The sequence below is a fragment of the Mytilus trossulus genome, chromosome 1 (genome assembly GCF_036588685.1).
Source record: "Mytilus trossulus isolate FHL-02 chromosome 1, PNRI_Mtr1.1.1.hap1, whole genome shotgun sequence".
Taxonomy (NCBI): Eukaryota; Metazoa; Mollusca; class Bivalvia; order Mytilida; family Mytilidae; genus Mytilus; species Mytilus trossulus.
The window spans coordinates 109,154,239-109,171,043 of NC_086373.1; the positions used below are offsets into that span (position 1 = coordinate 109,154,239).

General features: G+C 31.9%; 1 protein-coding gene across 2 annotated transcripts in view; it reads right to left on the reverse strand.

The window, feature by feature from the left end:
- Nucleotides 1-13: 13 nt before the first annotated feature.
- Nucleotides 14-16,805, reverse strand: part of LOC134697152 (ATP-dependent DNA helicase PIF1-like) — a 19,276-nt gene continuing 2,484 nt past the window's right edge. The window contains exons 2-11 of one of the 2 annotated variants that reach the window (XM_063559230.1): nucleotides 12,108-12,811; nucleotides 11,302-11,391; nucleotides 10,311-10,464; nucleotides 9,540-9,654; nucleotides 9,042-9,148; nucleotides 8,019-8,158; nucleotides 7,439-7,545; nucleotides 6,921-7,008; nucleotides 1,656-1,801; nucleotides 14-1,177 (exon numbers count right to left, since the gene is read on the reverse strand). In XM_063559230.1, the coding sequence (XP_063415300.1) occupies nucleotides 965-1,177; nucleotides 1,656-1,801; nucleotides 6,921-7,008; nucleotides 7,439-7,545; nucleotides 8,019-8,158; nucleotides 9,042-9,148; nucleotides 9,540-9,654; nucleotides 10,311-10,464; nucleotides 11,302-11,391; nucleotides 12,108-12,795 (1,848 nt within the window). In that variant the 5' untranslated portion in view covers nucleotides 12,796-12,811 and the 3' untranslated portion in view covers nucleotides 14-964. The remainder of the gene's footprint in view (nucleotides 1,178-1,655; nucleotides 1,802-6,920; nucleotides 7,009-7,438; nucleotides 7,546-8,018; nucleotides 8,159-9,041; nucleotides 9,149-9,539; nucleotides 9,655-10,310; nucleotides 10,465-11,301; nucleotides 11,392-12,107; nucleotides 12,812-16,805) is intronic. The other variant, XM_063559221.1, reaches the window with a different exon arrangement.

Genomic DNA, 16,805 nt, shown 5'->3' on the forward strand with positions numbered 1-16,805 from the left:
TAAATTAATACATACGAACACACTATTCAACACACAATCTTACACACAGCATGTAACTGACATACCGAATAATAAATTAAAGGTTCACTTGTAAATAATGTTTGTTGAGTCTTATGTGTTAATCCAACTCATCATCAATGGAAGTCTAGATGATATCAAAATTCATTATACTACATATGCATGTAAAACATCATAATTTGTATGAAGGACATTGATTTTTCCTTTAAATTATGAGGTATAAGGGTTTATAAAAATAGTTCTATTGCATTTTTAGTACACTGAAGGGGACAATGTTGTGAAACAAATATACATACATTAAAAGATGAATAAAAGATGTTGGCTATATTTCTTAGAGACAGTAACCCCAAAACACAAAACCCATAGGCATCCTAACATCCTTTTTAAACTGTATAAAGCCTTGTTTGGGACAGTAACTAATAAAATAGATTTCTGATGTGAGGAATGAGTCAGGTAGATTATACAACCAGATGAGGTATAAAGCATTATCATCCTATACCAGAAATAATATCACTGGACAATTTAACTTAGCTGCCATTTAATGAACACATGTGTACTAAAAATAAATGTCTAAAAATAACATATTTTCAACAACTTTCTCTCACAACTTACACATTACATAATATCTAAAAATCCACCAAAAAAACTAGTAGCTCACAGACATGTATAACACATCACTCTTTAGTTAACCTGTTTATGTGTTAATGTACCAAACAGTCAATGTGACATTTTATTTAACAAATAAACACCATTATATTTTAGAATTAACTCTCATATTGACTTCTCACTGCACATGATTACATCATAACCATGAATAGAAATAACATCTAATCTCACTTTTATATGGCATGATTTCTAATAAATTAAGCAATCAATATTTGAAGTAACCTCTCACAGCACATGTACATCATACAAATTTAAATATCAACCCTTAAATAAATTGTCATTAATAATCTCCTATACTTGTCTGCATCATTCTTTTGTGTAGATCTAGTTTATGATAAAACCTGAGAACTTCCGAATTAGCTTTCACACAACTTTTCTCAAAGTCCAATACTCGTAAACCTTCTAGACACTTGGCTCGAGACAGTGCTACATAGGATTGTCCACATTCAAACACACGAGACAGAGATATTTCTACACAATCTAATGTCATTCCCTGCAATGAATAAAAAAACACTATAGTGAAACAAGAACTCAGAAAGTTTTCTATTAATTTTTTTAAAGAATAGTTCATTATCAATATACAAGATATGTACCTGATTATGAAAAACTGATGACTTGCAATTTCTAAGACATTTTGTACAACAAAAAATGCAAACTTTGTAGAAGCTTTTTCAAATAGAACCAAACAAAAAATAACATAAAAGATACATGCATCTTTTTATTTTCTTATCCATTAAAATGTAAGGGCAATGTTTTCAATAACCAAAAATTGGTGGTATTCTGATGATGATTATTGCTTAGTTGATTTTGGTTTCCATATTTTATGTCTTTTTAGGTTTGTTTTTTTGGTTGATTGCTCATTACAATTTTGGAGGATTTCCAAATGCACTACTGATAAGTTATACATGTGCATGAAGTGCATCAAATTAATTTCAGTTTCTTGAATGTTCCTTTTATTGACCAATACTCACTTGACTTTTATGAATGGAGATGGCCCACGCTAATTTTAATGGAATCTGTTTCCTTGTAGATATATTTCCTCCACTGAACTTAAATGACCATCTAATAGGTTTGATTTCTTCCTCCATTCCACATCTAAACTTCACAATGGGATAACCTGAAAATTCGTTTATAATATTAGATTAATCTATCACACAACACATAATATATATATTTTATCAAAATCAATATCTATATGTGCGTCCCAAGAGTTTGTGTTTATGGAGTGTTTTGACATTTTGTTAACAAAAACAAATATTACAATGTTGAGTCTTTTTGTCATTTTAGCATGTTTAGTATTACTCATATTTTGATAGTTTCCAAATCATTTTTTACATTTTCCTGACAATATGGTATTTTTATAATACTTTGACAATATCTTGATGCTTTGTCATTTGCTAGATTCCCCGACATAAACCTGCCACTCTGCTATTTGCTTGTTATCTTAGATATGTAACTAACACTTTGACAAATGCTAAATTTCTAGATATTTAACCGACACTTTGTCATGTGCTAGTTAACTAGATATGAACCTGACACTTTGTATATATACCTGTCACTCAGTCGAGCTAGTGAACTAGATATAATCCTGACACTTTGTCCTGTGCTAGTTAACTATATATATACCCTACAACTGTCATGTGCAAGTTTACTAGATATATACCCGACACTCTGTCATGTGCAAGTTTACTAGATATATACCCGACACTCTGTCATGTGCAAGTTTACTAGATATATACCCGACACTCTGTCATGTGCAAGTTTACTAGATATATACCCGACACTCTGTAATGTGCAAGTTTACTAGATATGTGTACTTGACTGTCATGTACTAGAACTAATATTTTACAGGTTACTGTAGAATTTAAAATTTATGCAAATCTTTCAAAGTAGAACCACTGAGACTGAGAGGACCTGCCCATATAATCTCAATGGAAATGAAATGTGCCAATGCTAATACAACTGCTTAACAAATGCCATTAGATAATCATAAGTGGTTCCTCTTAAGCTGACCATATTACAAAATACAAAAACACCACCAAATCCCCAGAAACAGAACTTTTAAGTCACATCCATGACTTCATGAATACAAGACAAATATTGCTGCTCCATTACTAATTTATCATTTAATCATTGTACTTGGTGAATAGATTCACTCTATCTGGAGGTATCACACATCATATTCTGTTTCTGTCTTAGATGAAATCATCTATTTCATTCAACAAAATTTAATATGCAAAAAAAAATAATATTGAATGTTGTAAGGCTATTTTGACAGACATAAAATGATCCTACAGCCAGACATCACAAGAAATCATTATAACAATTTGACTAAAAAAATACACAACTGGTTCTGGGTACAAATCAAGAGAAAAAATATGTACTTGGTAAAAAACGGCTTTTCCCTTGACCTAAATTTACACAATTCTTATCTTAAAGAACAAATTTTCTCACGACTTGTTAAGCCAGTTATCTAAACTAGGAACAGGAAACATCAGAATTGTACAACAAAACTGAATCCCTGCAATCAAATATTTACCTAAAGCAGTAAATGTTTATAGTTAATGATAGTATCATCAGTATGTTAATTACAAGGTAAATACATTTCAATCTTGAAACAAAATAAGACACTTTACTGTTTAATACTATACCACATTGCCAATATAGACAACGGATGGTAAATAACTTATTTCAACCACATGTCATGCTCTGAACCTAACTTGTATTTTAATCTTTGATCCTCCTTTAACACTTTAGATACTATTTAGATTTCTCATACTGTATACAAACCCAAGGCTACGACGACCTAATTGCATTACTCACCTGTTTTTTTTACCTGGTAATTATGATATCACAGGTGAATGAATTAAAACAATGTTTTTATAGATGCAGCATTGTCATCATTTTTCTGTTATGTATCAGAATGCAATTTATTTAAAAATGGAAGAAGACATATATTGCATTTGTATTGATATTATATTTTTTCTCCCTTAAACATTATATTAATTTAGATTTTGAGAGATGTTACAGGATTAAAATAGTATCAAGGTCTACTTTCCTTTCCAATATTCATGTAATGAGAGTTGCATAAAAGTGCAATGACAAGAAATTTCAAAGAAAATGTTTAGGAGAGCTATGATAAATATTGTAATAATAAAGTACAACTCCTAGGGGAGAACCTGATCAACAAAAGGATAAAGATTTTAATCTTGGCTAAGATAGACAAGAGTGCACTCTGAAATGTCTAGCCTTCTTTACTAACCATTGATATTATGTTGATAGTCCTAAATATAGAGTTTTACTACAACTATCACATAAACTTAACATGATCCAAGAAAATGAGGTCAAGTTCATATAAACCAATTGAGAAATACAATGGTTCAATACACTAAGTATAGTTGACCTGTTGCTTATAGTTTCTAAGAAACAAATTAACCAAGAAAACTGAACATTGACCAATGAACCATGTGGAAAGGGATTAATATAAGTTACAAAACTTGTTTCCCAATACACTATAAATAAATATGTTTAAACTAAAATGAACCATGAATTTGAGGTTAAGGTCATATAAACCATGGCATACAGACATGTACAGCTTACAATCCATCCATACAACAAATAAAGTTGACCTATTGCTTTAAGTTAAAGAAAAAAGACCAAAACACAAAAATGTGTAAGGTTTCCCGGGAAACCAGTGTCTCGCCTACTTTTGCTGTTAATTGCAGGCTCAACAAAAATGAGAAAAAATTCCGCGGAACCCTTACAAATTTTTTAACTAAATACCCCAAAAATGTGGCTAAGTTTGGATTAATTAGGCCCAGTAGTTTCAGAGAAGATTTTTTGTAAAAGATTACTAAGGCTTACGAAAAATTTGTAAGGGATCCGCAGAACCCAGTGTCTCGCCTACTTCTGCTGTAAATCGCAGGCTCAAAAACAATAAGGAAAAAAATCAACAAAAATATTCCTCTTGAAAATATCTAATGATTGTAAGAACCTTCTGTCCAAGTTTGGTAAATATCTAGGATAGTTAATGAATCTAATAAATGTTTTGAAAACTTTAATTGCAGACTGTATGTAATGTTAACTGGAAGAAAATAAGTCCATTTAAAAGTAAAATTCAGTAAAAATGGAGTTATCTTTTTACAAAATTTACTTCTGTAAACTATCTTATGAACATAAATAAGCTTCTGTCCAAGTTTGGTACAAACCCAGGGTAGTTTATTAAAATTTTAAAAACTTTAACCACAGAGTGAATGTTATGTTTCCCCGCAGAAAAAACTAAGTCCTTTTATAAGTAAAATACGGAAAAAATAGAATTTTATTTTTACAAAATTTACCTCTGGATACTATCTTGTGATCATAAACAAGCTTCTGTCCAAGTTTGGTAGAAATCCAGTATAGTTTAAGAAAGTTATTAAAATTTCAAAAACTTTAACCACAGAGTGAATATTTATGGAGGCTGCCGCCGACGGAAAATAGGATCACTTATTCTCGCTTTTTCGACTAAAGTCGAAGGCTTGACAAAAATGAATAAATATTGACTATAAAGGGCAATAACTCCTAAAGGGGTTAACTGACCATTTCGGTCATGTTGACTTATTTGTAAACTGACTTTGCTAAACATTATTGCTGTTTACAGTATCTATATTTATAATACTATTCAAGATAATAACCCAAAACAGTAAAATGTAATACTCATAATGAGAGAGAAATTAGCATTACAAAATAACTTAACTTTTTGTTCAAGTAGTCACCATGGATACTTCATTACATAAGGCATCTATATACAAAGTATGAAACATCCAGGTCTTCTACCTTCTAAAATATAAAGCTTTTAAGAAGTGAGTTAACGCTGGTGCCGGTTCACTATCAATATGTTAAGCTTTCTGTAACAAAAGTCACTAGCTTCACAAAAAAGAGTATAACCTGTCATTCTTATATTACCAGAACTTTCCATATGACAAAATTTGACCTATATACAACACCAGTGGACAAGATGACCTGTTATCATTTCTTTTACAAATAATTCCACACCAAAAGATAGTCTGACCCCTTACATATCATATTAGATCACTATCACACTGTGTAACAAGTGATTTTGGGAATTCTTATCATAACACATCATTTGATAATAAAATTGAGAATGGAAATGGGGAATGTGTCAAAGAGACAACAACCTGACCATAGAAAAAACAACAGCAGAAGGTCACCAACAGGTCTTCAATGTAGCGAGAAATCCTTAACACTTATCGCTATTTATTCCATTCCAGGTAAGTTCGAAATTTACACAACTTTTTCATTCAGTTGAAGCTATCTGGGACCCTGTTTAAACAATGCAACATGTGTCATGTTACTTTTTAATGAGACCTGTTTAAACCATTGTAAATATTTCAAACAAAATATTAATATGAATTTCGAAAAAGTGGATCATTATCTATCAAAGTTTCCTAGTGATCGCTTTCTAAAATGTTTCCTTCCTCAGCTAATTACTGATGATCTTTGTTCTGCTTCACCATTGACCCAAACAGGAAGTTTTGAAACAAGAGTGCACACACTGAAATGTCTCGCCTTCTTTACTTATCATTGATATTATGTTGATAGTCCTAAGTATAAAGCTTTATTAAAAACTGTCACATAAACTTAACATTAACCAAGATAACTAAACAAAGACCAATGAACCATAAAAATGAAGTCAAGGTCAGATGAACCATGCCAAGCAGACATGTACAGCTAACAATGCTTTCATACAACAAATATAGTTGACCAATTACTTAAAGTTTAAGAAAAATAGACCAAAACACAAAAAGTTGTAAGGGTTCCTGATTCATGAAATGAGGTCAAGGTCAAGTGAAAACTGTCTGACAGGCATGAGGACCTTGCAAGGTACGCACATACCAAATATAATTATCCTATCTTATAATAAGAGAGAGTTCAACATTACAAAAAATCTGAACTTTTTTTTCAAGTGGTCACTGAACCATGAAAATGAGGTCAAGAACATTTGACATGTGACTGACGGAAACTTCCTAACATGAGGCATCTATATACAAAGTATGAAGCATCCAGGTCTTCCACCGGATCACTATCCCTATGTCAAGCTTTCTGCAACAAAAGTTGCAGGCTCAACAATAAAAAAGTTGCTTGACATAATATAATCAGAATATCTTGTTAGTTCTCAAAAACATTACAGCATACTTTCTTTCATAACACATTGTATTTTCACAACTCAAACCTACCATCATTATCTTTCTGATATCCTATAACAATTCCTCTAGCTCCATTCACAAGTCCTTTCTGTACATCTAAATTCTTTGTTAACATTACCTGAAAACAAAACTAAATGTGTTAGAATGACATGAATTACCCTTATCACAATGAAGAAAAGATTGATCTGTTACTATCTAGATGACTCACAAACTAAAAACAAGCTCAATTTGTGAAGGAGTCATGACAAAATTCTTTGTTTCTGTTTATTGCAGAATGAGGGATATTGGATTTGCTACTTTAACCCTATGTTGATTCATGGGTCAAATAATCTTCTTTCAATGATAGAAGCAAGTCTTGATTAACTGTAACTTCTTTTTTCATCACTTACCACAAAAAACTAGCTGCTGAAGTTTCTATACTGTAATGGTATAATTTAGTCTAAAGGGAGATAATTCAGATTTTAATTTTGAAAAAGTTCTATTTTATTCCAAACAAACACAAATTACCAGTGATAGCCCTAGTCAATGACTTTACAATAAATATTTACCTGTGCTCCAATCTTGAGATTTAGTTTGTCTGGTACTGGACACATCCCATTGATTTGTTGTGTATACACAGAATCACTATCTGTGGATGTAAACAACTTTGATTCTCCTGCAAAGAGGTAAATAACTTTACCATTTTAATAAGCTATCAAATAAACTCATCATTAATATCAGAATTGAAAGATTATATTTGCATCAGACGAGCTTTTCGTCTCATCAGTAACGTTCTGATTAAAAAAAGTTAAAAAGGCCATATAAAGAAAGAACCTTTTACTTTCATTTGTTTTTCTAATTAAGCTATAAATCAAATCTATTGCTTTAGAATAAAAAGGCATTATGATTCAATGAGTTACTGTATGTTCATCTGTTTTCTATTAGTTAAACCAAGAAGGAGGTGTGCAGCAGCATAGGTATATTAAGATTCCAAAACTATGTAAAAAATTACCAAAATTTTTTTTTTTTTCTAGAACATGGAGAAGATCCTCTTTCCTGATGTCATAGCTGCCTTTTTTTTTCATTTTGCATTACCTTAACTTTAAAACAGATGAAAATTGGAGTCTTAAATTAACAGTACAAACATACCATTTAATTTCTGTAGATGATGTTCATTTATCTGGTTGACATCCTCTTTGTGTGTACACAGTCTGGTTGCTAAGATACCATCTTTCTGTATGTTTTGTTTGGCTGTAGCTCTCAAGGTTGTGTAGACATAGTCAGGACACCTATAAGAATAGTACATAGATGTAAACAGAGTTATATAATCAAACACTTGATACAATAATACCAAGATTTAATTATACAAATACAATAGTTAAATGCAATACTTTTAGCTTCAAAATCAAAGGGAATGGACAAAATAATTTGAATTAAGACTTATCCAAGGTTTAACTCGTCCAAGTTCATATGTGTTATCAAAAATTTAGAATGCATGAAATACTTTTTGTGTAAACTAGATATCATATATTTTTGGGATATAACAATTTATGATTAAGTAATCAAGCTTCCCTCCTATAAATCTATATAGAATCTTGAATATAAACTTTTTTTTACCTTCATTTTGTCAAGACCCCCCTGCTTGATTCTTGAAAGAAACCAAGATTACTAAACAAAGACCAATGAACTATGGAAAAATATTCAGTCCTTCCATACACTGAATATTCTAGATCTATTGCTTATAGTATCTGAGATATGGCCTTGACCACCAAAACTTAACCTTATTAACTGATCCATGAAATGAGGTCGAGGTCAAGTGAAAACTGTTCGACGGACATGAGTACCTTGCAAGGTATGCACATACCAAATATAGTTATCCTATTAATTATAATAAGAGAGAATTCAACATTACAAAAAAAAAAGATTTTTTTTTCAAGTGGTCACTGAACAATGAAAATGAGGTCAAGGACATTGGACATGTGACTGACAAACTTCGTAACATAAGGCATCTATGTACAAAGTATGGAGCATCCAGGTCTTCCACCTTCTAAACTATAAAGCTTTTATTAAGAACTTAGCTAATGCCGCCGCCACCAGATCACTATCCCTATGTCGAGCTTTCTGCAACAAAAGTTGCAGGCTCGACAATAAAACTATTGTCCTTCTACAAACCTTCCTAATCTGATCTGTTGAAGAACATCTATAAATGATTTATCTGACTGTCTTCTTACTTCTGTTAGTTCTATATTCATCTGAATACATTTCTTCCAAGCCTGAGTCTGAAATTATTCAAACAATAACTAATGTTTCAAAGTTCAATAGGCATTATTCAAAACAAAACTGTAATTATGTGGTTTAACAATATTAATTTTTTTTTGAGAATATAGTTTACATGGTTTCATTTACCCCTTACTTGTTGAAGATAGTATGTTACCTTTTGGGTGTCTTTTAGTGATTTTTATTGGTTACTTTCTTGCATGGGTATTTACTGTAGGCCAAGCTGTTAACCTTAAATATGATTATGAGAACAGATCAAAAGTTATTTAACTTTTGTAGTACAGGTAATACAATAAAGTCCTTCCAACAGAATAATTTACTATTCATTAACAACCAATATAAGAGAGGTATTGTTAAACAATACATGATTCTATTTCTTGAACTGAGCTCTACCTGAAAACAGAAATTGACTTTTTCTTTGCCTTTGGTAACGGGAGGTAACTGAAGGAAATCTCCACACATTATCAGCTGTATTCCACCAAAAGGTTGGTCATTCCTTCTTATCACTCTGTTAAGAAAGAACATGCAGTTAGATCATAGCACTCAAACATTCAAAAGAAGTTTACCTATATATTAGATCCCTTAAATATTACAAATAACATATTTTAAATCATCAAACAGTGCAGTACACTTAAGTGAGTTGAAATCTGCTGGTGTAGACAATATTCTTTTAATATTTTCTTAATTAAAGAACCAAAATGTGATACTAAAAAGAAATTAAAGAATGAGGATATACAACACATTCTACACAAGTAAGCAGCCTACCAAAACCAACAACAGTTAAAAAGCCTTTGATAGCACATTCACATACCCCACGCCCCCAATGTCACAGTTTCATGAAATTTTGGTGTAATTAAGGTGTCAGAGGAGTTTGGATGACAAAATGTTGCAGAAGTATGTTCAGGTTCAATTGAACATAACTTATAGAATGAAAATTGAATCACAATTATCTGTCAATATGCATATCTACATCATGTACATAGTATGTTCTTATTATCTACAAAGTTTCATGAAATTCTGTTGGGTGGTTTCAGGACTGACTTATGAAAGAATCAAAATCATTATACCCTATGCATGGGATATAATTAGAAGATCAATCTTATTCATTATCAATGAAGGTAACCACTGAGAGTTAGTTACAACCTCCCTTTATGTTAAAGTTACCTAGCAACAGCTTCTAATTTTTCAAAGAATTCTCCATCCACCATGGAGATTTCATCTATAACTAAATGTTTACATTTCCTCCATTGCTGAGCTACCTGTGCTCGTGATGCTAATTGTACACAATGTTCTAATGTACCCCTTCCAGATCCAATACCTACAAAGTAAAACAAAACTTGAGAAATGACAGCATTTATCTTGTAAGAACAAAATGTAGAATGTTCAGTACAGATTTTGCGAAAGCCTTCCCAAACTCTAAACACCAAGTTTTTTCTTGGTGTGACACCAAGAAACTCTGACATCCCTCCCTAAATCCACAGAGAAATTTGGGAGTATTCCCTCCGACTTCCTCGAATAATTGCTATCGTTTGTTTATTGTATAAGTGACATCTCTCCCAGTCCGATGTGATGCTGTGTCACACCAGGTAATAAATTGCCCTAAACCTTTTGATCTATTATATCAACAAGTAAATATATATGATCTATCAAATGACTTTCTGGTGCAATCTCAATCTCTATCTGCCTGACTTTATAATCAGCTGAGTTTATGAATATTAGTTAATGCAATTATATAATATATTATTTCAGGAAAGCCACTATTCTTTCCTTTTAAAAATCAAATTAATTATTTTTGCTAAACTTTTCACATCCCTCCCTTTCAAACTTTTTTGACAATTGGTATATTTGCCATTCGGGCTAATATATAATATATTTAGTGTTTATATAAATAACCAGCTGGGCATATGATACACATTTGAAAATGTGTCCACAAATACATGGAATATATAGAAAGCATCTTTATAATATGTAATTAAAATGGTAGCGTAGAATTCTTTTTAAAAATTAAATCTTAATTAAATGTACATGTAGTTTCACCAATCCCTTTCATTTTTTTGCATTATTTCTTCATACATGTATATGTTGAACTTGATTTGATAAGATACATACTGCTAATTATATGTGTTGCATAAACATGTATTTCATAATTACTTACCTGCAAATGCATGTAGAGTTGTTCCCCCTATATGGCAAGCAGCAACACCAGTACTAGCTGTGGCAAATGTATGCTGTGGTGGCAAAGTCCCTAAAATACATAATTATCTCAATTAAATAAATTAGTTCTACTTTCCTTTTTCTATTCATCATCAATGCTACAATAATACTATCTTCATGAAAAGAATCTTAATTTGTATGCCCCATTTGTGGGCAATATGTTTTCTGGTCTGTGCATCCATCTGTCAGTTTGTTTGTTCGTCTGTCTGGCCCGCTCCAGGTTAAAGTTTTTGTCAGATATAGTTTTGGATGTAGTTGAGGTCCAATAAACTTGAAACTTAGTACACATGTTCCCTGTGATATTATCTTTCTAATTTTAATGCCAAATTAGAGATTCCCCCCATTTTCAAATTCCACTGAACATAGAAAATGATAGTGGGGATGGAGCATCCGTGTACTGGGGACTCCTTCCTGTTAAATATGTTCCATGTACATAACGTATATGAAAAAAATATGCCAGATGATTCATTTAATTTTCACATTAGATTAAATAACAAACCTTGCATTTCATAGTATTTTTGGGACCATATACCATATATACTTGACAAAACTTGAGGTTACTTTAATTATCAGTCATTCGCTTATTTTTTCATCAATACTAAAACATGTATTCATGCATGGTATTGTAATTGTTTGCACTGTCGTACGTCATTTCTGTCTTACAATGTATGAATGAAAAAAAAATCATGGTGTGCTAGGATTTTTTTGTACAAATGTAATTTTGATTTTGTTACATTTATAAGGTACCTATTATTCTTTTCATGAGAAATGATTTTCCAGTACCAGCACTCCCTGTAAAGAAAACACTCCTTCCTTTAGACACTGCCTCTAATACAGATGACTGTTCTTTACTTAGTTTGACTGGAATAACTGATCTTGGTACGGCTGTTACTAATTTTCTGGCCATTTTAACTCCCTTAGGAGGGTGATTTTCCTTGTTATCGTCTACTCTTTTCCTCTTTCCTTTAGGTGTGAACAAGTCTTTCTCCAGCTCTTTAGCTCTAGCTTCATGTACAGTATCAACATCCTTCAAAGTCAGAGGGCTTATTTCATCAAAAGTTCTATGACGCTCTGATAATAATTTCTTTCGATCAGATATGAATCCTTTCTGTTTACCAACTTCTAACTTTGTATGCATGGTTCTTAAGAACATCAGCAGTTTATCAGGAGGACAGTTGGACAACATAAATTGGATATTCCGATCTGGTATTCTGACTGTAGCCTTCCCATCTTTGGCAAACTTTTTGAAGAGTTTGATTTCTCTTAATGCATATTTGATATCTTTTTTACCATAATCCACTCTAAGTGTAACATCATTGAATTCGTTACGACCTAATGATAACGACAAACTTTTATAAGGTGTGCGTTTGATGACATCTCCTGTTTTTGTCAAGTCTTCTACAACTACAGAGCAGGTTAGCAGATTCATATCCATGATGCTTTGTAACTTTCTATAAAGTAAAAAATAAAAACATGTCGTAAAATAAAATACTATTTCAGAATTTACCTTTCTTTTACTGACCATGATAACTATCACCCATACTAGAAGACATTTAACTTGTATGAGAGTAAGTTTGCATTAAACTTTGTAAAACAAGAGTGCACACACTGAAATGTCTCGCCTTCTTTACTAATCATTGATATTATGTTGATAGTCCTAATTAGTATAAAGCTTTATTACAACCGTCACATAAACGTTACATTAACCAAGATAACTAAACAAAGACCAATGAACCATGAAAATGTGGTCAAGGTCAGATGAACCATGCCAGGCTGACATGTACAGCTAACAATGCTTCCATAAAACAAATATAGTTGACCTAATACTTATAGTTTAATAAAAATAGACCAAAACACAAAAACTTAACACTGAGCAATGAACTGTGAAAATAAGGTCAAGGTCAAATAAAACCTGTGCGACTAATATATAGATCATAAAATATTTCCATACGCTTAATATAGTTGACCTATGGCGTATAGTATTTGACAAAAAGACCCAAAATGAAAAAATTAACTTTGACCACTGAACCATGAAAATGAGGTCCAAGGTCAGATGAATCTGTCCGCTAGACATGTTCACCTTACAATCATTCCATACAACAAATATAGTAGACATATTGCTTAAAGTATGAGAAAAACAGACCAAAACACAAAAACTTAACTATAACCACTGAACCATGAAAATGAGGTCAAGGTCAGATGACACCTGCCAGTTGGACATGTACTCCTTCCAGTCCTTCCATACGCTGAATATACTAGCCCTATTGCTTATAGTATCTGAGATATGGACTTGACCACCAAAACTTAACCTAGTTCACTGAGCCATGAAATGAGGTCAAGGTCCAGTGAAAACTGTCTGACGGGCATGAGGACCTTGCAAGGTACACACATACCAAATATAATTATCCTATTTCTTATAATAAGAGAGAATTCAACATAACAAAAAATCTGAACTTTTTTTCAAGTGGTCACTGAACCATGAAAATGAGGTCAAGGACATTTGACATGTGACTGACGGAAACTTCGTAACATGAGGCATCTATATACAAAGTATGAAGCATCCAGGTCTTTCACCTTCTAAAATATAATGCTTTTAAGAAGTGAGCTAACACAGCTGCTGCCGCCGTGGCCGCCGGATCACTATCCCTATGTCGAGCTTTCTGCAACAAAAGTTGCAGGCTCGACAAAAAAACTTGACTTGCTTTACAGATTCTGACAAACATGCATAACAGAGTAACTTTTAGCGTACATTTAGCAACACCCCCTTATTGTCAGATCCTTTGTCAAAATTTTGTTGCAGAGTTTTAATATACTAGTAATTAATTGTTTACCAAATCTTTTTAAGGGCATACTATACAGTTACAGGGGAGGTAATGACATTGCTAATGTAAATTGTTATTTTCGCTACGTCAAACTATGACTTATCGTGGAAAGATGCAGTTTTCAGCTGATTTTTATCATTCAAACTCATCTAACTTGAAAACGAGTTCATGGACCCCTCTTTTTTAAAATGTCATTTGGTTTGATTACAGAAGAAGATTATGTGTGCCAATTTTCGTGAAAACGTAAATAGTGCAATTTTTTTTTAATTTGATAAATACACAGCAAAAAAAAATGTTTTTTTCTACATTCATGAACATTTGATAATTATGAGTTATTTCTGAATAAAAAATGTATAAATTTTTAGGATACTTATAAAATACAGAAATTACAAAATATTTAACAAAAAACAATTTGTGTTTATCTTTTAAAACAAAAAAGTTATGTCTTTCTTTTGAAAGGGAAATTACGGCCACAAATCCGAGTATTGAGCAAATATACAAAATTTCAACCTCATTTTACTCAAAAAGTAGCACATGAAGGTATATTTGTTATTACATATTTGATTTCATTAGGTAAAAAATAGTCTATATGGAAATTTTTATAAAAATGTAAATACGGGATCAAACTGTATTGTACATGTGTACATGTATACCCTTAATCGCAGGATAAGTCTTTTCTCCAGTTTAAGCTTTAACAATGTTTAATGTGTTTTATATTTTATATAGGAGTCAAATCTTTTTTGATGTTTACATATTTAATAGTATTTCATGATTTAACAAATAATTTTGTTTACAAATTTTTTGATTCTTCATTTAATCAATATTTGATAGTCATACTACATGTACATGATGTATACATTGTACTAGTCCAAATGATTCAATTTGATAGGCTTTTTTATTTTTTTGCAAGTGGCAGTAAGCCTTGACAGCAACAAAAGTGCACACGCTGAAATGTCTCGCCTTCTTTACTTATCATTGATATTATGTTGAAAGTCCTTGATATCAACATGATCAACATGATAAAGCTTTATTACAACTGTCACATAAACTTAACATAAACCAAGAAAACTAAACATTGACCAATGAACCATGAAAATGAGGTAAAGGTCAGATGAACCATGCCAGGCAGGCATGTACAGCTAACAATTCTTCCATACAACAAATATAGTTGACCTATTGCTTCTGGTTTAAGAAAAACAGACCATTAAAACACAAAAATTTAACAATGAGCAATGAACCATGAAAATGAGGTCAAGGTCAAATACAACCTGCACCACTTACATATATATATGTAGATCATAAAATATTTCCATACACCAAATAAAGTTGACCTATTGCATACAGTATAATAAAAACAGACCAAAACACCTCACAAACACTTAACTATAACCACTGAAACATAAAAATGAGGTCAGGATCAGATGACACCTGCCTGTTAGTCATGTATACCTTAGAGTCCTTCCATGCATATACACCAAATATACTATACTTATTGCTTATAGTATCTGAGATATCGACTTGACCACCAAAATTTAACCTTGTTCAGTGATCCATGAAATGAGGATGAGGTCAACATGGTCAAGTGAAAACTGTCTGACGGGCATGAGGACCTTGCAAGGTTTGCACATACCAAACAGAGTAATCCAATTACTTACATGACTTATAAGAAAGAATTTAAAATTACAAAAAACCTAGTTTTCTTTTTTAAAAAGTAGTCACTGAAAAATGAAAATGAGGTTAAAGACATTGGACATGCAACTGATGGAAACTTTTTAACATGAGGCATCTATATAAAAAGTATGAAGCATCCCGGTCTTTCAACTTTTAAAATATAAAGCTTTTAAGAAGAATGCTAACATCGTCGCCGCCGGATAGCTATCCCTATGTTGAGCTTTCTGGGACAAAGTTTCGCAGACTCAACAAAAAATAGAACATGTAGAGTAGCCTGTTACATCATAATTATTTGGACTACACGTTGATGTATTCATGCTACAATGCTGTAATAATTCAATATGCAGGTAAATTAAAAATTGAAGATATTAATGATATATATATATCACTTGTCTTCTGTAGCTCTCTACATTTTCAAGTCTTTGGAACCTGATGAACATCATGTTCAGTAGTTGTTGTTTGTTGATGTGGTTTATAAGTGTTTCTCATTTTTTTATATAAGTAAGACCGTTAGTTTTCCTGATTAGATGGTTTTATACTAGTCATTTTTGGGGCCCTGTATAGCTTGGTGTTAGGTGTGAGGCTGTGAGCTGAGGCTCTGTGTATCTGTTGAAGTCCATGCTTGTACCAATATTCTACACACTTGGTGAAGCCAGAAACGAAAATATACATCGACATTCATGCATTTGTGCAAGAAATATACAAAGGAACTTCTATTGGTCTATTAAAAATATTAAAATTTTCACTGAATGTGGTCGTATGTTTAGGGATGTAAAGACTTGTTGCACAACAATCATGTGGCAATTCACCGTTTCAGAATCTAATGCATCCTGGGTAATATTTTTAAAAGCGTACACCAAAGCGTTTTGATTGGTTAAAAACGTTATAAACAATGGAAATTAAACCAATGACCAATAAAGAAATTTATCAAATTACTATTAATTAATAGTTT